Consider the following 23,560-nt stretch of genomic DNA (forward strand, 5'->3'; position numbering starts at 1 on the left):
TTTTAGTGAATAATTAATTTGTGACATGAATTGGATCAAAGGATTACATAAGATTTTCAAAAAAATTATTATCTTATTATTTTATCAAAATTATTTTTAACTTGTTAGCTCAAGTCAGGATAAAAAAAAATTATTATTCAATAGATGCTATTAATTTATCGAGTATTAATTTATAGAAATTTTACTACACTTGATGACCTATGGAATTAAAAAACAAAAAAAAAAGAAGAAGAAAGAACATGAACAACTTTTTAAAAATTGTATCTTCTTTTTTTTTTTTTAAAGAACAACTTGTAATGCTTGAAAGTTACAAGTGAAATTTCACAACATTGGACAGGATCAAAATACACAATGCATTGTCTGAGATCTAGTCAGATAAACGAAAATGAAAATCAACGGAAACATAAATTAATCAAACAGGTCTTCACGACTTCTGCAAAGCGTTTAATCAACAGCAGCAGGAAAATTATAAAAATTGAAATTGCTTGAGGTCAGTATATAATATATATATATATATAGTATTTTATTTTGCTCAGGAGGTTTCGTCTCACGCGAGTGGCTTGCACGTCGACGTTTTGGGATCCCACATGGCCGGCAGCAGATATTCACGGCCATTCGCCCCGCGAGCATTGTAGCTCGCCCCGGTGGTCTTATCAACCAAAACCGTACCCGGAAATCCCGGATAGGCACCCGATCCAAATATTCCAGTACAAGCCGAAACGGCCTCTAACGGCGCGGTGGGAGGGCCCTGAAAGTAACCCCCATCAAACGGATTCGTAACAGCCCCAGCCAAAACCGTTGCCAGATTAATCACCAATCCGTCAATCCCAACGTCTCCGTTAGGTGCCACTAACGGCGGCGTTTGCGGCCCGACGATTGGCCGGTGGAAAGGCCAAGCACACTCGCCGGGGCACTGACTGACGGCGTTACCCACCCAGGCATAGGCATACTTTTGCCCCTTGCTCCCCCGGGTCCACCCGTGGGTCCCACACGAGTTCATGCAGAAGTCTTCAACTGCCACGTCGGACGCCGTCAGGACCAGGTTAACGGTATTGACGTGACTAAATTTGGAGGTCAAGGCTTGAATCTGCGAATCTTTCAGCTCCTTTCCAAGAGGGTAATTCAATGAAACCTGTTTCCCGACGGCGATGGTGGATGGACTTCCAAGGTACTTCTGGGTGGTACTCCACCATGAAGCCACCGTCTGTGGCGGTGGGCCGCGGCGGCCTGTGGGGCTGAGGGATTTTAGAAAATCGACAACTATAGCACGTTGGCTAGGGGTGAACTTGCCGTACCACAAGAGGTTCACTGTCGTATTGCCTTTCAAGAGCTCACCTTTGTGGTACTTGAGCACAATTGGTTCTGGCTTAACCAAAGCCAGTTTTCTTGGTATCGCCGAGAAGGAACCTGGCAATATTGCTAAGAGCACGAACAAAGAAAAAGTAATGGTAACGAAACGAACGTTAGCAACCATTTTTGGTTGTCTGAAATTTGAACACCAAAAGTTCTCAAGAAAGGTTGGTTGTTGTTTTTTTTTTTTTTTTTTTTATTTCCTTTCTACTGTACAATGTTTGACAGAACTTAAGGAATTTGCAGACTGCAAATCGTAGGATGTTGGTTTGGTTGGAAAATGTACGTGCATGTATATATATAGGCCATTTTTTCGGGGTGTTTTCGGGGGTGTTGTGAACTTGTTAAAAGTTAGTGATTGCCATGTCCCATAGAGTTGGAAAGGAATACGCGTTAGGAGTTAAGGTTTTAATTTGGAGTTGACTTCATAAGGCCATTAAAAGCGTTGTTGGTGGTTTTAGACTGGTTAGGAAGGTTATGTAATGGGATTACATAATTGTATAATAGCTAGAGGGAGGTCTTTTTCAGGGAACGTATCGAATAAGCTGTTTCACTTGCTTTTATTTTTTCTGCCAATTGGGGAGCTATTCTAATGATGATTCCTAATCTTGATAAGATTGTGGTTAGCATCATTGTAATCATGTTGTTAGATTTAATACATTTCTTTCGTTTTCGCAATGTGAACCTTGATGCTTTATTGGTGCATGCAGTCGCAATTTGCTAGAGAGGGAAGCAGCTAAGAGACAGCAGGGGCTGCGAAAGCTCTTGCAGCGGATAAGAATTGATGCGATTATGATCATATCCACCCAAATTACCCTAATTGTTTTAGGTTATTTAAAAAGCATTTGAAATATATTTTAAACACCTTCTTGTTATAATAATTTGTGATTCATAAAATTCTAATACCTCTTAAATAATCTAAACAATAAGAAGGGTTTGAGAGAATTTCAAATCTTTTGTCAAATCGTTCAATCCAAACGCAGCCTGTGATATAGTTCATTAACTTCCACGAAACACTGGATTAGTTTAAGAATGCTGTGTGGTCCTGCTCTCTAATTAATGTCGCATTAAATCTTAACTTTATGTTTCTGATGTGAAGGAATTTATTGGACTTTTAACAAGTCAGTTATGCTTACATTTCTTTCTTCGTTTATCAGCAATCAAAGGAAGAAAGCCAAGCGTAAGAAGTTTAAGGTTATTGCTAATAGTTAACAATCAAATAATCAAGAAAATAATTAAGCAGTAATCCTTTTGGTGACATAAAATGAAAAATCACCTTGACGAGCAAAAGCATATTTTATATCAAAGCTCAATTCTTCTCTTTTCTGGTAAGGTTTCATTAGGGTTCGGTTGGATCAGCGTTTCTGGAAATCTGGAAGTCCACAATTGGAGAACAGTTTGCAGTTTGTACTACATTTTACTATCAATTTTGCTTGAACATTTTGGTGCGTCAATCACGAGCTTGATTTACTCGACACTCTATTTCCGAGAATTTTTTCACTTCTGACCTTTCTAAGGGGGACCCTTTTTATGGTTATTCCAGTCTGAAACTGACATTTCTTGATAGAACTTCTCAATATCATTCAACTAAAATATCAGACTCCTTAAGGACGTTACTGGACGGGATCTACAAAACAATACAGCTATCTCTTGGGTGTACCATTGATTTTTTTTTTTTATTCTTCTGGAATTCCAAAATCAAAATGTGCATTATTTTAAATATCTTTTTTGGCAAGTAAAAATTGGTAAACTGTCCTTAGTGCCTGAGAAGTCATCACATCTTCTTCATACCATATCAGATTATGAGGTTTCTCAATTTTTCTGACGTTCTTGATGCCATAATGGGAATGGAACCCCCTTCCCTTTTCCGCGCGCCATTCTTGTATGCGTGTAGCCAAACCCAGCCTTTCTACACTAACAGCACTAGAAGAAAAGAAAGAAGAAATTCAAATAGAAAGGCATTGAAAAACATGCAAATTCACACAGCAAAAGTATATAGTATTTGTTTTCAGATCCGTTTGTCCTGGCTTCAATTGGCAATCAATCACAATAACCCCACATTTCCAAGATTGGACTAAAAGCTTTTAGTTGGCAAAATTTAAGTTGAACAGATGCAAGAAAAGCCCGTAGTTGAGATCCACATGGTTGTATTGATGAACCATGATCGTGATATTGTTGAGTGAGCCAATTCACTCACGTATATCAATCCAGTGTTAAATGCCTTTCCGTTGGTTTATTGTGTTAATGCATTATATTGTCTTGCCAACAAATTAAGCCCCACATTAGATTTGTCCTTTTGGCAAACACCAAGTCAATGAAGGTTGGTTGTTACTTCCATTGAAATTAAGATAAAATTAGTGAAAGTGGAGCAACATGTTGGCAAGCATACAACACATTGCTACTTTGGCGGCTTACTTATTTCGCATTTGCCTTTTGTTGATGAAGTTGAAGATTTAATCTAATAACATGAAAATGACAATTAGTTTTGAAGATAGGTACAAGCTAAATTAAAATCTTTATAGTAGTCATTTCCAAAAAAAAAAAAAAAAAAAAGTTGTTTAGTATATTTATTACAGTATATATTGTTACATTAATACTGGTTTAAAGTATATCCCACGATCTTGTGGCGGCAAAATTAGAAATTCCAAGTTCAAGTCTTAGTGTTTCACTAGATGTGAGTTTCTTCTTCTCATCATTACGAGTTTCTTGTAATTTCATCAAAAAAAGTATGTCTTGGGTCATTTCATTAGTATCTGATTATTGTTCATCCTCAATTGGAATTCAAATTCACATTTAATGATTGATTTTCTTTGATTCGGAGGAAATACTTGATTTTCTCGTCCGGTTACATCCGCTTGCAAACAAAAGAAGCCGTCCTGCCCAAAAAAGGGACCAGCAGATGATGAATATTGTGATCTTCCCTTGAAGACTAGAAAACTTCTACGCTGGACTTAAAGAAGTTAGGTTTTGCAACAATAATAATATCTTGCACTACTTTATTATTAGAAAGAAAAATGTACCACTCATATTATTTGTTTCTTTTTTTTTTTTGGTACTAATTATTTGTTCCAATAAACATTTCTTAGGATTGAACATAGCCAATTAGTAAAGCACCTTCGTTCCTCATTTTAAGCGACGATCTCGTTTTGCCTGTATCCTTCTTCCAGCCTTCTCTCTCCTTCTAAGAGAAACTACCAGCAAAGAAAAACGCTACTTTTTTTTTTTGACAGACAAGAAGGACACTTTTTTCAGTTGGTACGAGCGAATCACTTTTTTTTTCACAAAAAATTATATACTCAAATTTTGCTATCAATCTAAAAATTGTGGCCCTCACATGGGTGGTCCAGCAAATAAGTGGCTCTTAAGATTTTAGGTTTGAAAATTTGCACCTCTGTGACTCGTCCGGAACCGCTGCATGGGACTGCAGTTCCTGCATGGGACTGTAGTTCAATTCCGAGTTACCAAAAAAAAAAAAATTCTAAAAATCGAATGATTTGTAAGAATTGGTGTTCTATAATCCCGAAAACATGCCCAGTGACACTAGTTACAAAAACCGCACCCATCATTGTTGTAAAATAAATATAAGCAAGTTAGAGAGCGTGTCAGGAGTGATAAAGAAGTCGTCTGATCTGTAAACCAAATTAGTACGATATATAATACAAGGAAATAAAGGGTATAAAAATATAAATTGTGTTTTAATATTCGATCTCAAAAAAGAATCAAAGAATTTGTGACATGACTACATCTCCATCTCCTAGACTTGTGTACGATTACATTTAGTGTTTCAGACCAATGTAGAACATGAGGATGTTGAAGGATCAACGAAGGCTGGAAGAAGGTATTTCTTGCCATTTGTACCATGTGCATTATAGCTTGCACCGGTTGTAGGGTCGACCAAGAGCTTCCCAGGATATCCTGGGTAAGCCCCACGCCCATAAACCCCAGTACAAGCCGAGGCAGCCTCAAGCGGTGCATTTGCAGGTCCTTGGAAGTAGCCATTTCCGAAGGGGTTGGTCGCTGTCCCAGCCAAAAGGGTAGCAACATTGATGACCATTCCGTCCAAACCCACATTGTTGTTGGGTGCAACCAGTGGTGGAGCCTGAGGTCCGTACATGGGTTGGTAGAATGGCCATGCACATTGACCAGGGCATTGGGTCGCTGAGTTTCCAACCCAGATGTAAGCAAACTTGTAAATCTTTCCCTTGGCAGAGGCAATCTTGGAACTTAACAGTGAACCATGGGTCCCGCAGGTGCTTGAGCAGAACCCATCAACTGCAACATCTGAAGCTGTTAGTACAACGTTGATGGCATTCTTTTGTTCACCCTTGGCTGCCAGTTCTTCAATTTGATTCCTGGTAAGAGATTTACCCAAAGAACAGCTCTCGTCGATAACTTGGGTACCCAGTGAGAGGATCAGGGGAGAGGCTTTCTTGGATCTGAGCAAATGGTAGTATTTCTCAGTGGCCTTCCACCACGTGGCGACAGATGGCTCGTTGGTTGTGGGGTTTGAAGAGGAGGTGGACAATGAGGTAACGAAATCTGCAATTATAGCTCTTTCTGAAGGGTTGAATTTGCCATACCAGATCAAGTTAATTGAGATTTTGCCACTAAGAAGAGGGCCATTGTGGTATTGAAAGACCATCGTGTTTTGGTCATCTTGGGTGGGCTTGGGGACTTGCCTGCCAGCCATTGCGAAATGGACTAATGAAACGATTATGGCGAGTTGGAAAAATAGATGGCTGTGAAAGAAAGCCATTTTAATGAATAGTTCTTGAAATTTTCGAAGAAGAGGAATGAAAGGACAATTGGGTTTTGGTTATTGGCTTGAGTTCTCGAGGAACGTGAAGCAGTCTTGGTGTGAAGAAGAAGTCGTCGTTGGTTTGATATATATAGTGCTGAAAAGTTGCTTGGAATGGCGAAACTCCACCGGGGAGAAGGCCGGAGGAAGGTGCACGAAAGCAAAAAAGTAAGATACAGCTGCATGATAACGTGTTGTATTGGGACATGGGAACTTGGGAGCTGGGGTAGGCTCTCCCATGCCAAAGAATCTACACTCGGATCACAGCGTTATTACAGCTAATGCCGAAGGGCACTTGCTGGACAGGACAGGAATGTGCCAGCGTACTAGAAAAGCAAAGGATTTAGGGGATGTTTTATTCGGTCAGTCAAGACTCGAGGGAGGATTCTAAATGGTGACAAAAGTCCATTCTTCAGTGCTAGGTAGACATGATGAACTCATTTTCATAATTGAAGTTCTTGTCCTTGTTCTCTTTTTCTCTCATTCTTCAGTGCTAGCTAGACATGAACTGATTTTTCTAAAACGAAGCAGTTCTTGCTCTTGTTCTCTTTCTTCTCTCTTCCTTATATTTTATGTTTTTATTTTTGTTTTTTAGCTTTTTAAAATGGGTCATGCCTGCCAGGGCATATTGCTTAGGATACTTTAATCCAGTTGAATGGCTCACATGGCTGCAGTCAAGAACATCGTGCTTCCTTTGCCTAAAGATCTGAGTCACTTTCTTTATTTTACTAATTGTTTTGGTTAATTCTTTATATTCGCTTCACAAATTCATCCCCTCTAACCTAAACAAAGGGCAAAAAGAGAATCATTCCTTCCAAATTTCTAGGACTTTGAGTAAATAGCACAAATCTTACACCCGACCTTTCCAGGTAATTGGACGTATAAGGTGCAGCATCTATGAGCAAAAATAAAAATGGTTTTGTTGCTCTCCACTACAATTGCTGTTTCGATGAGTACCTGATCAATTATAAAGCCCATTGAAGAAAATAAAAACTTGTATTTCAGCAATTTGTAGTTTTTTTTTTGGTGTATGAAAGGTCTCAAATCCGAAAACTCTCATTTACGTTTTCATCCCTCGTAACGCTCAATTCATCTCTCCCCTAGTAATTTGTAGGTTACTAGATAGTTTCTGAATTTTTTTATTACTTTTCTGAGGCATAATGGTAGAAAATGCATTCAATGTGTGAGGCAAGGCAATCTCATTGTTGACCTATTGAATCTAAAACACCTAATTATATGTTTTGGTAGGAAATCAAGAATTTTCTACCATTAAACCTTAGTTTTGGTAAGGCAAAGATGACAAAATAAAGACAAAGTACAAAGAAAAACGTGAAAATTTGATTTTATATCATTTTAGTTACTATCACTGTGAAGTGTTCAAAAGCGTGATTGAAACTTTTTCAATTTGTATGATAGTTAAAAGACATATTTTTTGTTTTCTTTGTCTTTAATTTCCTATGTATAATGTACAATGTTACCTTAGTTGCTGTCTTAAAGTTATAGTAATAAAAAAAACTAAGAAATACATTTGTTTTTATACTATTTGTTATTTAAAAATAGTACTAATCATATGATAATGTAGACACTCTGCTTGTTTGAATTGTAAGTTATTTGAAATATTTTTACTGTAACACTTTTATGATGTGATGTATGTTATACTTTACAAGAAAACTAATTGTTAGTTAGGTAAAGGACACTTTATCAGAATAAATTAAACAAAATAAGAGAAAGACTTATTGATAACTATGTTTAGGGGAGTCAAAGTAATATAATTTTAATTGACAACTAAAATTATGGGGAGGATTTCAAAATTTTTTAAACTCTTGTGGGCTGCATTCTCCCTTTCCTTTATTTCCTGTGATAAGGGTCGTTCATTTAATCCTTAGAAAGTACCAGCATAAAAGCACCACCAACGGAAATTTTTGAACCTCTTTTTGTTTTCAGGTTTCCTGGAATGAAAATTGTCTTATTTCTTGAAACAAGAAATTTAAATAGATCTTCTTGAACAAGTTGAGAACATTAAAGCTATCTAGAATGCTTCGCACAAGTTTTTTTTTTTTAATCAAAGGGACTGATTAGAAAGAAAACATATAGCTCCAAGGAGAAGGACAGTTAAGCGAAAACTGAGGAAAATGAGGCAGAAGAGCACGGTGATATACTCTCTGGCTCGGTTTTTCCTACAATAAAAGACAAACATTTTCAGTTGTATTAGATTACAATAGATTGCAGTTGACCCCTTGTGATTATCAGCATAGTATAGCCGTATTTTCTTTCAAGCCGAAACCAGGAATAAATAAATTTTATGAAAATTCAAGCCATTTCCTTCCTTACCTGTCAATTTTATCCATTAAAAGCGAAGTTACAAAAAAATTTTGAAAATTTGATTCCCTTCTGTTCCCAATTTTCGTATCCATTTCTCACTTATCATCCAAATTGTATACTCAATCCACTATTCAATGGTGTACTTGCAAGAAGCAAAGCGTCAAGCTTTTAAATGCTTTTAAAGTTCAAGGCTTTCACCAAACTAACGAACAACATTCAATGTAACAACGCGGACGGTAATACTAAATTACTAATACATCAAAGATGGTGCTAAATTGTAAAATCTGGAACCATTTGACTTGAAAAAAATATAACTGAAGTTGTATTAACTGCATAACCAAATAAACGAATGAATTAATATATTCTTTAACCTATGAACTACAAGTGATTTTTTTTTGGCCATCCTCACATATCGTAATTTCTATGTACAAGCCACACCTATAATTAAGAAGTTCAAACCAAAGTGGAACACGAATTTGAGGTGGGATCAAAAAGAGCAGGAAGCAAGTACTTCCTCCCGTTGACACCATTGCAGTTGTAGCTAGCGCCAGTTGCAGAGTCCACAAGCAAGTTCCCGGCATAGCCCGGATAAGCCCCTTTAGCATAAATTCCGGGACATGCCGATGCAGCCTCAAGTGGTGCAGTTGCTGGTCCCTGATAGTAGCCATTCCCAAAAGGGTTGGTGACAGTCCCGGCCAAAAGGCTAGCCAGATTGATCACCATTCCATCCATACCCACATCATTGTTTGGTGCAACCAACGGTGGGCTCTGTGGTCCGTAGAGGGGCTGGTGGAATGGCCAGGCGCATTGACCCGGGCACTGAGTTTCTGAATTTCCAACCCAAATATAAGTAAACTTTTGAGCATTACTTTTGTTCTTCTGAACAATTGTAGTTTGTTCGGAAGGGAGAGAACCATGAGTCCCGCATTTGCTAGAGCAGAACCCTTCAACAGCTACGTCGGACGAAGTCAGGACTACATTGATGGCATTGACTTGGCCATTCTTGGCAGCCAGCTGTTCAATTTGCTGCATTTTCAGGGGTTTGCCTAAAGAATATTTCTCGTCCAGAATTTGGGTGCCAAGTGCGAGCTCGACTGGATTCTTGGACTTGATCAGGCTGTAGTATTTATCAGTGGACTTGATCCAAGCTGCAACTGAGGGCTGGACTTGCGATTGGGGCGATGAGAGGGAGGTAATGAAATCAGATATAACAGCTCTTTGGGATGGCTTGAATTGTCCATACCAAATGAGATTAATTGAGACTTTCCCAGTAAGGAGAGGGCCCTTGTGGTATTGAAAAAGCATATTTTCTTGGAGGAGGACTCTTCCAGCGAAAACAACATTGAAAACCAATGCAAGCATCAGCAGTTGCATTGTGATCTGAGAGAAAATCTTAGAGGCCATGTTTTAAACTTGGAGGAGACTCACAAAAAAAAAAAAAAAAAAACTTTGATGCTGAACGAGGATTTGTATTAATGAAAGATCGGGGTTAGAGGTACTAGTGAAAGTAGGTGTTTGTTGTTGCGAAGTTGTGGGATTGGGAGGCATTTATATAGTAGCAGCAGCTAGCTGTGGAGTATGAAAAAAGCCAGAAGGAAGGGTCGAAGAAACTGAATTGTTGTGGACTGTCAAGCACCTGAAATTGTGAGAAAAGATCCAACCTTCCTTTGACGCGTTACATTTTAACGATATCCTGTTGGCAAGTTTTCAATGGTCTCTCCAACCGACCAGCGGCTGGGCGTTGATCATGGCCATTTGACCACAAAAAAAGGTGCTCAAGTGGTTTCTGATTTCCTCTACTCTACTGGCCAGTTGAGATGTGAGGATGGGCGATCCAATTCCAGGGAACGACGTTTTGGATCAAGGAAAAAGTGCACTCATCAAAGTCAAAATTCAATTTCTTTAATAATCTGAGTATTAGATAATACACACCCATACGTGGGTTCATGGAAATTCCTTTTCCAGCTTCCAAGTTCCTAGGTTCAATGTTGTTTCTTGTTTCTTTCCAAAAAAAAAAAAAAGAGAAAAGAAATGTTGTTGTTCCTTACAAAATTATTTCCGGCTAACATCGTAACAAAATCATTGACAAAAGAAAATATCCAAAATTTTGTGCAAAGAAATACTGAAGAAAAATATCAAATTTTGCTCGTAATATTAAGGTATTAATTTTTAGATTTTTTAAAGTTTGATAGTGTAACTTACAAAAAAAAAAAGGTGTGATAATATGACCTATTTTATTATTGCTAATAGGGAGTACCTCTATTCCTTCTCTCTCTCTCTCTCTCTCTCTCTTTTAATTATAATTTCAAGTCCTTTAAAAGTAGAATTTGTAATTTCTTTATTCTTGTGACCTTAACTATTTTCAAGCATCAAGATACTTTTTAGCATTTTATATGAAGTGTTGACGGACATGGGTTCAAAATATGGGCGGTATTGGTAAGCATAATATTTGCAACCACAGGAAAACCAAGTGAAATTGTCACAGGGATCTCTCGGGTTATCCCCAATTTCTATATACAAGCTAAACCTTACAAATTACAAAAAGGTTCAAACCAAAGTGGAACAAGAATTAGAAACTGTGGAGTATGGAAGAAAAGCAAGAGTGAAGGGTCGGGGAAACTGAGGAAAGTGAATAGCTGTGGACACCACACCTGAAATTGTGAGAAAAGATCCACCTGTTTTCTTTTCTCGACGCGTTACTTTTTAATGGTTTCTTGTTGGCAAGAAACCGACCAGCGGCTGAATGCTGATGGGTGCTGAGCTGATCATGGCTATGGCTTTGACCCCAAAATAAAACAGCTCAAGAAGTGTTTTCTGATTTCTCCATCTCCACTCCACTGGCATGTGAATGTGTGATGTTGGCTAATCCAATTTGGGGGAAAAAAAAAAAAAGACGTACTATTTGATTTGGGGAAAAGTCAAGTTATTAAAGTCAAAATCCTTTTTCTTTTTCTTTTATTATTTAAAAAATCTTCCAAGCTCGTAGGTTCAACTTTGTTCCTTGTCTTGTAGTATTCTCGTTTTCTTTAATAATAATAAGATGACCCTCGGATGTCAACCAGAAATTTGTTTTAGAATACAAATCATCATATATATGCAGGATGTCTTAATAGTAGCATATGATCCAGACAGGACTAATGATCGTTTGCTATTGATTAGCTTACCTAAACCAACTACGTATACATATCTTACATCTCGTTGTCCCTCCCATGATCTGTGCCAAACTAGAGACGGGCTTCTGCAATGTGCAGTGGATGAAGATGATTTTTCAGAATTTGCAATATCTATTCTTCCTAGAACACTAGCACGATATGATGAAGTGGTTAGGCCAGAAGAGTGGATTCTTACCTACCATGCGGATCTAAATATGCTGTATTTGACAATGGGACAGTCAGAGTGTAGCCTCTTGGACCATTATTTGCACAAAGTTCGCTAGGCTTTCCTCTGAATCCACTACTTATTGCTTGTACTTGTTATTTTGGAGCATTGGAAGCTCTACTTTTGTTTTCTTCTTTCCCTTGCTGATGCATTCAATAATGTGGTAAAATCATCTTTTACTTGTTAATCAAATGATACATATTCTAAGTAAGAACGCTTTGGATGTTTCAATTTTCTGAGTTTGTTGCCTGTTTCAAGAATTTATTAAAATTCATTCAGGTAATGAGAGCCAAATTTTAACTACGTCTGCAAAGGCATTGCTGGGATTCAAGAATAGAAGTAGCAATCACTCTAGCTAGCATGCACTGTCGTTGCCATAAGTTTTACACAGAATGGAAACACTACAGCGGTGTGTCTTCATTGCTTTGGGTCTCTTTTCATTCCTTCATACCCTTTTTTAATTTTTAGTTCATCATTATGTTAGTTTAGGCCTTGATAATGTCGCTTAAAATCAGTAAAATCAAGTGCTATACACACGGCACGCATATGCATTTACATCCTCTCGATAAGACCATTGATCTGATTGATGTGCAGTATTAAATTTATTTTGGAGATGCTGTTATCTGCTTTTATTGTTAATCATACATGATGGTTTTGTTCTTCATTTGCTGAAAAGGTTACTGGTAATTAATTAATGTCCAGCTTTGAAGAGTTCACAATTATTTGCATTTTCAAACGCCATAGACTGATCACATTAAAAATGTATACGCAACATTTGACTATGAAAATCTGTCATCAAAATTCTCGCACAGGTTTATGTGCTGAGGCCTAGATGACTGAAAATATGCAAACGAAACTCTCATAATATTATAATTATTAACTGCATAATCTCAAATCAATGAATGAAATACCATCATATACGCATGTACATTCCATTTTCCGTCCTCACTAGCCAAATTGTATATACTTACGAGATTACTGAACTACCACGAATTCTTAAACCAAAGTGGAACACGAATTGCTAGTAGGATCATAAAGGGCAGGAAGTAGGTATTTCCTGCTATTTACACCATTTGCGTTGTAGCTGGCACCAGTTGCAGAATCCACTAGCAAGTTCCCAGCATAGCCCGGATAAGCCCCTTTAGCATAAATTCCAGGACAGGCTGATGCAGCCTCAAGTGGTGCAGTTGCTGGTCCTTGATAGTAGCCATTTCCAAAAGGGTTGGTGACCGTCCCGGCCAAAAGGCTAGCCAGGTTGATCACCATTCCATCCATACCCACGTCATTGTTTGGTGCAACCAATGGTGGGCTTTGTGGTCCATAGAGGGGCTGGTGGAATGGCCAGGCACATTGACCCGGGCACTGAGTTTCTGAGTTCCCAACCCAAATATAAGCAAACTTTTGATTGTTGCTGCCCTTTGCAACAGTGCTTTTTGAATGTAGAGAACCATGAGTCCCACATTTGCTTGTACAAAACCCTTCAACTGCTACATCTGATGAAGTCAAGACAACATTGATGGCGTTCAATTGATCACCCTTTGCTGCCAGTTGTTCGATCTGCTGCATTTTGAGGGATTTGCCTAGAGAGTATTGTTCATCCAGAACTTGGCTGCCAGCTACGAGCTTGACTGAATTCGTGGCCTTGATCAGGTTGTAGTATTTCTGCGTGGAACTAAACCAGGTTGCCACTGAGGGCTGGACTTGAGACCGTGGAGATGACAGCGCGGTAATGAAATCAGATACAATAGCTCTTTGGGATGGCCTGAAATTTCCATACCAAATTAGATTAATGGTAATCTTTCCCATGAGTAGAGGACCTTTGTGATACTGAAAAAGCATAGTTTCTTGTTCCTGGAGAACTCTTCCCGCAAAAACAAGATTGAGAGACATTGCTAGGAGAAGGAATTGCAGGGTGATTTTGGAGGGAACACTAACACTGGCCATAATATATGATTGAAATTGGATATTAGCAAGTGAGATGTTGAACAAAAGTTTTTGAAGTATTCTGGAAGAGGAGATGAGGAATTGGTTTTGTGGTTTGGTGTGAAGAACTTAAGGGATGGGGTGATGTTTATATACCAAGAGTTTGCTGGGAGCTGAGAAGGGTCCAGGAAAGGGTGAAAATGTTGAAGCAGATCCCCAAGTTGCGAGGAAACACTAAAGAGCCAGCTTTTGCAACACGGTTTTTATAAATGGCAGCTGTGACTATAAGAGACTCAAAGGCTCCAGTCGACCCCAACTGAGATGGCCTTTGACTAAGAGAAAGAAACATTTGAAGGGGATGGGCTTTTAGTTTTAGGCAATACTTATAATATTCTTCACTTGGACTATAGCATGTTTCTCTACACTTGATTGACTAAAAGAAGCCCTTCAACTTTCAATTGGAAAGCTCAAATAAAAAAATTAATGCCCTAAAAACAACTATTGTACGAGCAACTAAGCAAGTTGTAATCCACCCATAGCCTAGAATTTGGCTGTGACTGAATTAACAATTTTCATTCCCCAGAATCCACTGGCTTTGATGGTTTCTGCGAACACCTGGAGCTTAGTAGAAGACTGACATATTTGTCGACAGAGTACCACCTACCAACTTCCAACACAAAACAAAAAGAAAAAGAAAAGGTCAAAAGGGGACTTCATTTAATATTATACAGTATGGGCCTGCCTCCAATTTAATGATTGAGCGCTGTTAGACTTCAATGTTTGTCGACACGTGGAATCCTCAAATGCTAGTTCTCCAAGGTAGGTTTTATGGACTGTAGTCGGCTCCCATCTCCATTGACAAATTCACAGGGATTAAGCTAAAAGACTCCAATTTTATACAGGGAAGCAAATTTCAGCATTACTTTTCCTGTAATGCCAATACAGCAGAAGTACAAATTAATGCCTTGGTAAATACTTGTCAATTTAATTTTCGTGTACATGGGAGGCAAAAGAAGCAACCGTAAAGGCTGCCAGCAGCAGCCAAGAAAACTTGCCTGATGATTGATTATCTCAATTCTATTCCTATGCCCTCTAAAATTTATTGTCAGATTCAAGTGCATCTCCAAAACATGGGGTCGCATCCTCCCGGGGATCTTTGTTTTGCCGGGCTTACATCTCCTGGCAAAAGAAATCAGGGGTTCCAATTTCCCTTCCTGCGCGTGACATTGTCCCAAGGAGATCCTGTCGATTTCGTTTGGGATATTGCGTTTCTGCCCACCAATAGTATCCAGAAAAGAGATGATCTCTTTGTAACTAGACTTGATTTTTGCCAGGATATTCCGTCGGCTTCGATGTCCGTCAAATGGTCTTGTTCTTTGCGGGAAGTATCAGATTTCCACGTCTTTAATCCCATCTTGAGGCAATCGTTTTCACTTCGAACACCCTGCTTCTTAAACTCGTATGGCGAAATGGAAGTGCTCAATATTATTTTGCAGTATCAGCTTCTCCTGGATTTCTTCCTCCCAGCCAATATCCTGAGAATGTTTCCTTGCTCCCTAAACCCTGTTTCGGTATTGGCTACCCATCAAGCTGCTAGAGAAGTATACTAGAATTTTGATAATGATTTCAAGGTGGTTGTACCCATTGCACAAACAAAAATTCGTTCTGACAATTGTAATTTTGAATTCTTCAAACACGGGACTTTGGGAAGGATTGAAAATTTTTGCAATTGACAACTTTTGAATTGAACCTCCTATGCTCTCCCCTAAATTTTATAAAATTTTCTTTTACTCTCGTATTTCCTCCCTAAATATATAAAAATTATTTACTATTCTATTTGAAAAGTGAAAAAAAAAAAAACCACTTGAACGGATAAGAATGTGAAGGCTTTTGAAACTAAGCACAAATGAGATAAGAATAACCTGTCTAATTTTTCTTCTGTCTAACAAGTATTCAAACTTAACTCATATATTATTGGCTCAAGTAATTGTTGCTCCCCCTATTCATAGGTCTTGGCTCTGTCACTAATTAGGAGTGATTTCTTGGCAACAATCCTTTCATTCTCCATGAGCTTTGGAGTACAAGCGCAATTGCAGTTAGCAAGGAAGAGAAGCAGCTTAACCTTACGGGCGGCAAATAGCCATTTCATATCTTTAACGTTAGTTCAATTTTCTTCTTAATACGCATGTTTATTATTCACTGCCATTGGTTGCAGTTGAGAGCAGGAAATGATAGCTAACCAAATAAAACAATTAAGCCATCAATCTTTCGTCATTTTCTATCAAGAGCTACTTGAAAATGGAAGTTGCGACGAAGAAATTATTATTAAAGTAACGAACCAAGCTATTTCTCTACATGGTTTACAATACCATATACATTTTTTTTAATATAAAACAATACCATGACTATTCTATCAATACTAGAATATATCATCAAACTAAGAAAGCACAGGCTCAGCCCACTTCCCTAGAGGCCTAAACTAAAGTTGAACAGGTAGAAGTGGAAGGATCATATAATGCAGGAAGGAGATACTTTCTTCCATTGGTACCATGTGCGTTGTAGCTTGCTCCACTGGTAAGGTCTACCAACAAATCCCCAGCATAACCTGGGTAAGCCCCCTTGCCATAAATCCCAGTACAAGCTGAGGCAGCTTCAAGCGGTGCATCAGCTGGTCCCTGATAATAACCATTTCCAAAAGGATTGGTTATAGTCCCTGCCAAGAGACTAGCTAAGTTGATCACCATTCCATCCAATCCTACATCATTGTTGGGTGCCACTAAAGGTGGGTTTTGTGGTCCATAAATTGGCTGATGGAATGGCCAGGCACATTGACCTGGGCATTGAGTCTCTGAGTTTCCAACCCAAATGTAAGCGAACCTTGGGCTCTTGCCTTTGACAGTGGAGGTCTTCGAATGGAAAGAACCATGCGTTCCACATTTGCTAGAGCAAAATCCTTCAACTGCCACGTCCGATGAAGTCAAGATAACATTGATGGCATTCATTTGATCACCCTTTGCTGCTAACTGTTCAATTTGCTGCACTTTGAGGGATTTTCCCAAAGGGTAGTCTTGAAGAGAGATTTGGTGACCCAAAGAGAGCTGGAGTGAAGAGGATTTCTTGGATTTGATTGCTGTGTAATACTTGTCAATGTTCTTGAACCACATTGCTACAGAAGGCTGGACTTGAGGTTGTGATAATGAAATGAGAGAGGTGATGAAATCGGCTACGATGGCCTTTTGGGATGACTTGAATTGGCCATACCAAATAAGATTGATAGAGATTTTTCCATTAAGGAGAGGACCATTATGGTATTGGAAAAGCACAATATCTTGTTCCTTACCATTCAGTACCCTCCCTGCTGAAGCTACACTTAGAAAGGCCAGTGCCAACAATACTTGCATTAGCACTCTGGTTTGGATGTTTGTATAGGCCATAAGTAATTTCTGCAATTCAAACTCTGCTAGACCAATATGGAAACCTTATAGGAGTTGAAAGAGATAAAATTTGTGTAATTTGCTTTCTGAGGTAGAAGTTGATATGAATTGGGATGTGGCCATTAGGCCCTTATATAGTTGATTGATTTGAGTTTCTAGAGCTTTCAACCTTAGTGAAGTGCCAGCATTAGAACGCGTTGTTAGTTTAATGACACACTTGTTAAGCCTGGTTGTATCTTTGCTATAGTTGACTGCTACACGGGAAAACAACATGAATTTGCCTTTTGCCAGTGCACATTTGAGGAGGGCCAGGGGTCTTGAAGGCTATAATTGTTATGCTATCAGCTTCATCCTTTATCCTTTCCTCTTGAATTTGAGTAAGAGAAACAGCCGACTTGTGGAATCCAAGGGGACCGCATGCACCTGGGTTCATCCGGGCAGTTTCTTTCTGGCTGCTTAGTGATTTGAATTTGTTTTCTTGTTTTTAATTTTGTGCATGTTCCCTTACTGTCCACTTTTGACTTGATTAAGACATTTATATACATGAATAATTTTGGAGGCAATTTAGAATTGTCAAATAGTATTAAAATGTAATCAATGGCTTTAATTAAGTTGGGTTGGTTGATACAAGTATGTCGCTCATTTCTCCGGTCAATCAATTTTTAATAAGAAGTGAAAGTACCAATTCTAAGTTTTGTTTTGTCTTCAGAAATTTGTCTATTCCGGCGGTCTGGCCATGCAAGGGTGCAAAGAGAGATTATGGTAGTAAGCTATTATAAAATAAGAGCAAAAACAAAAAAAACAACCTAAACTTTACATACAAAACAGAAGCTGATAAAGTTAAAAGATTGGTCATAATGGAAAACAAAAAGGGAAAATGACAGGTCTCAGTTGATTCTTGATTCAAAATAACTAACGCAAGTTTTTTGTTTCTTTTCCTCTTTTGTTCAGACAAACTTTTGGTCTAAAATTAACTTGAATTTATTTGAACCAGTTTTGGGACTTGATGATAACTAGCTCTAAGAGCAGAAAGGGAGACTTCCTTTTATTCATTAAAAAAAAAAAAAAAGAAGACAGAGAGAAACTTGATGATAAATAATTAAGGCTGACAATATTGCTAGAGCGAAAATTTTCTAAGTATTAGAACTTTTTCTGGACAATTATCAGTTTAAAAGTCTGTCATTTCATAGTTAGATTTAACCACATAAAATATGAGTAAATTTTAGAGCAAATTATCTAGTTGGCCACTAAACTTTTGCAATCAACGAGTTTTGGTCATTCAACTATTAAAAGTCTGGTTTTGGCCACTAAAATGCATAAAGTTAAAACTCAGGGACATTCTGTTAGATTTAGCCGTTGAGTTCACCAATCTGTCTGTCCGCACGATTTTCAACACAAAATGCAGGGTCAATTTAGGAAGTTAAAAATAGCATCTTCTTCCTTAGGGCAAGTTCCTCAAGTTCCTTCCTCAAGCCCAGAAGCATTGGTGATTGAAGTGGGAAAGATTCCAGAGAAATTGTTTTCCGTAACAGCTAATAGTTTCAGATTTGGTAGGGTGAGACCCATATCAATTGGGAGATTGCCATGGAAGTCATGGTATGGAACTCCAAGTAGTCCTTGCTGCAACAGAGTCAAAGCTGCCGGAATGCTGACTCTCCTGGTCAATAGGGCTATTCAAACCAATCCACCCTAAGCTGTTACAGAAGGAGCTGTAGATCTGATCCTAGAAGCTTGATAGGTTGCAATTTTATCATTTATTTTATTATTAATTTCCTCTATTACCTAACCTAATGTGGATTAATTGCTAGATTCTACTCACTTTTGATATTTTGCATTTATTTCAGGAAGTAGAACGAAAATATGATAACAAGTGTCAATTTAACAAGAACAGAGCCCAAATAACAGAGCTTATCCCAGAGGCATTATTGGCAAAGAAAGACTTTTGCCCATTTTGGTAATTCAAAAGAAAAGAGCAGGAAATAGGGCTTCCTTTTCCTGGTGTGAGCCGCTGCGCAGAGCTTCTCAAAAGAGGCCTTAGATAGGAATTAGATTAGGCATAAAACGGAGGGAGGGATAGATAGCAGAGGATGGAGACTTTCTTGGGGAGTTCTTCTTCCTTTTTGACTTTTCCTCTTTTCGTCTTATTGTGCCTTTGTTTCCATCGGATGTGGAGGCAAAGGAAAGTAATTGGGTATTCTTTGTAGCCTTTGACTTTTTCTTTCATCTTCAGTTGTGTTTCTTTTCTTTTCGGTAGGAATAGACAAGGGATGAATTAAATCTCTTTGTCTAGTCAAGGGACAACGGATGCTTTGGATCACCTAAAATTGTGAGATCGATTTAATTTTATCTTTTGCTTTTATTTATTGGTATTCGCATATTCCCTGGTTACAGTGCTTATGATTGTTTAATTAATTGATTGTTTTGGATCCGGATAATTAGTTAATTTGATAATCTATTGTCAATTGGGACGTTAAATTCGTAATTGTTTAATTGTCCTGAAATAGTGACAACTGGCACGATTAGATTCGTGTTAGGGGGATACGCAGGCTAATCTGAAATAACCCTGGTAGTGTGTTATTTGATTAGAATAGGGCTCCTCTAATACGTAAGATAATTGAGGGATTAAATCTTATGGGCGTACCTAGGATTATTTCTCAATTAGAGCAGTGATTAACGGGCGTACCTTAATCACTGACACAGTAAGGAGGGGTTGACTGTCATCGCTTGTTTGGCAGTTATAACCTATTTATTGGTAAATAATTGGAATTGCCTTTGTTTCGATGATCAATTAGGTGAACCATTGCTGAAGTTATTTCTTGGCTAGATCCTTAACTATCACCCATTTTATTTTAGTAATTTGTTATTTAATTTTTAGTAACTTCCTAGATTTTATTTGAATCTCTTTAATTGTCACTCCTAATATAAAAAACCCCCTTGTCATTGTGAATTTGAAAAGGAACAATTACTCCCAGTCCCTGTGGATTCGACCCTGCTTACCGCTATCTACAGAAATCACTTTTAGTTTGAGCATGTTTTTATTATTGCATAGGCTGACAACCTGTCAAAGCTCCACCAGTTGCCGGTACTATTTCATCACCTGTGGGATGCTTAGATGGATCTTGGGCTAGCACGGGCTGTAGGCACTCTTTGGGCAGAGCTCTCTCGATCCACTAACTGGCTTGGGAAGATAGCAAGAAGTCTGAGCCTTCACATCCATTTCGAGAGAAGCCTCAGTGGATTGAATCCCCGTTCATTCGAGAAATAATTGAACCAATCTTTTCAAAAGCCCCATCTCCAGAGGCAAATTCCCTCCAGATTGTTGAAGTCAAGGCCAAGTCCGATCAATGATGATGATAAGATCCCAATGGGAGAGGGAATATCTCCTGTCAGATTGCTTTTGGTAAAATATAACCGTTTAAGCTTCTTCAAATTGCTTAGCTGATCGATTGGAGTCTTCCCTTCTAGCTTGTTACTGGTTAGGTCAATAGCTATCATCTCTGCGCAGTGGCTCAGATTTTCTGGGATTTTTCCACTGAGTGCATTACTCGACAAGTTCAAGACTCTTAACCTGAGGAGGCGAACGAATTCTTGGGGAATCCTACCATGGAATTGATTCTCCCCAAGTTGGATGAACCTCATGAAGCTTAGATTTCTGACCTAAGGAGATATAGTTCCAGACAACTGCTTACTCCTCAAAGTCAAGGCAATGACCCTTTGGTGTCGAGTACCACAAGTGACTCCTTCCCACTGGCAATGGTGCTGTGAGTGGTTCCATGAATCACCAAGAACCGTTTTTGTTCATTTCTCAAATGTTTGATGTCTGGGTTTACGCAAAAACAAAAGGAGGACAAAGAACAGATGCATAGGAAAGGAAGAAGAGATGCAAGTGCTATTTTTAACTTCCTAAATTGACCCTGAATTTTGTTTTGGAAATCATGTAAACAGACAGATCGACAAATTTAACGGCTAAATCTAACAGAATAGCCACGAGTTTTAACTTTATACATTTTAGTGGCCAAAACCATACTTTTAATAGTTGAGTGACCAAAACTCGACGATTGCAAAAGTTTAATGGCCAGCCAGATAATTTGTTCTAAATTTTATATACACTAATAGTATATATACTATCACCATTGAATCCATAACATATGTGTAAAAGTTGAATTTTAAATTCAAATTTTGCATAGTTGTCATTCATTCAATATTGACAGTGTATACTGTTAATGTAGAAAAAATTAATCCGTAAAATACACATAAATTTCCCCAGCTTCCATTCGGTTGAGTTGATTTTCATTTATTTCTTTTGCTTTTCTTCTTTCACTTTTCTTTTTTTTTCCAATCATCCTTGAGTTGTTCTTTTTGTTGCTAATTAAGTACCAAAAAAGTTTGGAACATTACAGCATAGGGAAGGCCATCTGCATATTTAAAAAGAAAAGAAAAAGAAACGGACGATCTCATTTCCTTCATTTTCTTAATTTGATCCCCCCCTTAAATTGTCTTTGTAATACAAGGTCCTTTCAGGCACTTGATCTACAGCAACATCAAATATGGAAACCGTGTAAAAAGTATTTCAATCTCATTTAATCATGTATTACTCCAAAAATTAAATGTAACGCCGAATGAGCTTGGCAATTTCAAGCCATCAGACCATATTTTGACCAGTATTCCGCAATAGTTATTTGCATTCCTAGCCAAGTCATGTCGAAGTTATCTAGGAACTTGGCTGACCAAGATCAATTTATTCTTTCTGTATCATTTTTTTGGTTGATTTTGAAAGCCAGGATCATGCACCAAAATTGACAAAAGAAGCTGAAAAAATCTGTGGTAGAGTAGTTTCGCTTGTATAATATTTTGATATTAAAGAATGAATGAATCAATTCTACAGCACCTATATATCAGTGTCTCTATCGTTCAGTACAATAACTTTGTTTTTTTGTTTTTTTTTTTCCCCTCACACCAAAGTGGAACAAGTAGAAGTTGAAGGATCATACAGCGCAGGAAGCAAATACTTTCTCCCATTGCTGCCATGTGCATTATAGCTAGCACCAGTTGTAGCATCAACCAGCAAATCTCCTGCATAGCCCGGGTAAGCTCCTTTGCCATATATTCCAGGACAAGCAGCAGCGGCCTCGAGCGGTGCAACAGCTGGTCCCTGAAAATACCCATTTCCAAAAGGATTGGTAACTACCCCAGCCAAAAGACTAGCCAAATTGATAATCATCCCATCAACACCCACGTCATTGTTTGGTGCAATCAATGGTGGGCTCTGTGGTCCATAAACAGGCTGGTGGAATGGCCAGGCACATTGACCTGGGCACTGAGTCTCAGAATTTCCAACCCAAATGTAAGCAAATCTTGGGTACTTGCCCTTGATTGCGGCCCTCGAACGGAGAGAGCTATGGGTGCCACATTTGCTAGAGCAAAACCCATCGACCACGACATCGGATGAAGTCAAGACTACGTTGATGGCATTCATTTGATCGCCATTTGCTGCCAATTGTTCAATCTGTTGCATCTTCAGGGATTTGCCCAGAGAGTAATTTTCATCCAAATTTTGGTTGCCCAGAAAGAGATGGAGTGAGGAGGATTTCTTGGATTTGATTTTGGTGTAATACTTCTCGATGTTTTTCCACCACGTGGCAACTGATGGTTGGACTTGGGAGGACAGGGAAGGGGAGGACAGTGAGGTGATGAAATCAGTTACGATGGCCTTTTGGGAGGGATTGAATCTTCCATACCAAATAAGGTTGATTGAGATCTTTCCTGTGAGAAGAGGGCCATTGTGGTATTTGAAGACCATAGGATCTTGTTCTTGGCCTTGGCCTGTCTTACTAAGCAGCCTCCCCGCAGAAGCAAAATTGAGCAATAATGAAAGAAGTAAGATACAGATGGAGATCTTGATTGGGGTAGCATACCCTGTATAGGCCATTGGTTTAGATTTTGGTAATAATACTAACTGGAAGAAATCCCTAGTATGAAAATCGTAAGGTGAAATTCTAGAGAAGAATTGAAGCGGGGGTTAATTTATATGCTAGTATATGATCAGATAGCTTTGGATTTGAGCGAGGACATCAGCATTGGGAATGTCTTTTTATACTTGGCCGAGTGAGAACGAGACAAGAAGGTTCCTGGCTAAGAAGATGAAGAATTCATGGGCAATATGCCAGCTTGATAACGCGACGTTAAATTAGTGGATGGGTGTGGTGCTTTCATTATTTGGGTGCTTCTTAACTGGCCTGGTCCCCAAAGTGGACATTGACCTTTTGTATGGAATTTATGGCAATTGAGGTGGCTTCCAGTCTGTGCAGAATTGAGTAGTAACGCTGGATGGGCAGCCTAAAGTCAAGAAAGTTCC

At 38.5% G+C, this 23,560-nt stretch overlaps 6 protein-coding genes across 6 annotated transcripts; all 6 read right to left on the reverse strand.

Moving 5' to 3' along the window:
- Positions 1–240: 240 nt before the first annotated feature.
- On the reverse strand, positions 241–1,743 carry LOC113711107 (protein EXORDIUM-like 2). Its single transcript, XM_027234266.2, has one exon. It carries the CDS (start codon positions 1,472–1,474, stop codon positions 548–550), a length of 927 nt encoding a protein of 308 aa, XP_027090067.2. The 5' UTR covers positions 1,475–1,743; the 3' UTR covers positions 241–547.
- Positions 1,744–5,026: 3,283 nt separating this feature from the next.
- LOC113711886 (protein PHOSPHATE-INDUCED 1-like) lies at positions 5,027–6,216 on the reverse strand. Its single transcript, XM_027235120.2, has one exon. The coding sequence runs from the start codon at positions 6,104–6,106 to the stop codon at positions 5,135–5,137; it is 972 nt and encodes a 323-aa protein (XP_027090921.1). The 5' UTR covers positions 6,107–6,216; the 3' UTR covers positions 5,027–5,134.
- A 2,547-nt stretch (positions 6,217–8,763) lies between these two features.
- Positions 8,764–9,985, reverse strand: LOC113712053 (protein PHOSPHATE-INDUCED 1-like). Its single transcript, XM_027235330.2, has one exon. The coding sequence runs from the start codon at positions 9,872–9,874 to the stop codon at positions 8,924–8,926; it is 951 nt and encodes a 316-aa protein (XP_027091131.1). The 5' UTR covers positions 9,875–9,985; the 3' UTR covers positions 8,764–8,923.
- A 2,708-nt stretch (positions 9,986–12,693) lies between these two features.
- On the reverse strand, positions 12,694–13,903 carry LOC113711780 (protein PHOSPHATE-INDUCED 1-like). The gene has a single exon (XM_027234979.2). It carries the CDS (start codon positions 13,790–13,792, stop codon positions 12,845–12,847), a length of 948 nt encoding a protein of 315 aa, XP_027090780.1. The 5' UTR covers positions 13,793–13,903; the 3' UTR covers positions 12,694–12,844.
- Positions 13,904–16,076: 2,173 nt separating this feature from the next.
- Positions 16,077–17,295, reverse strand: LOC113712056 (protein PHOSPHATE-INDUCED 1-like). Its single transcript, XM_027235337.2, has one exon. The coding sequence runs from the start codon at positions 17,203–17,205 to the stop codon at positions 16,246–16,248; it is 960 nt and encodes a 319-aa protein (XP_027091138.1). The 5' UTR covers positions 17,206–17,295; the 3' UTR covers positions 16,077–16,245.
- A 4,743-nt stretch (positions 17,296–22,038) lies between these two features.
- On the reverse strand, positions 22,039–23,279 carry LOC113711646 (protein PHOSPHATE-INDUCED 1-like). The gene has a single exon (XM_027234809.2). The coding sequence runs from the start codon at positions 23,132–23,134 to the stop codon at positions 22,157–22,159; it is 978 nt and encodes a 325-aa protein (XP_027090610.1). The 5' UTR covers positions 23,135–23,279; the 3' UTR covers positions 22,039–22,156.
- Between the last annotated feature and the right edge of the window lie 281 nt (positions 23,280–23,560).

The sequence above is a fragment of the Coffea arabica genome, chromosome 10e, assembly GCF_036785885.1.
Source record: "Coffea arabica cultivar ET-39 chromosome 10e, Coffea Arabica ET-39 HiFi, whole genome shotgun sequence".
Lineage (NCBI taxonomy): Eukaryota > Viridiplantae > Streptophyta > Magnoliopsida > Gentianales > Rubiaceae > Coffea > Coffea arabica.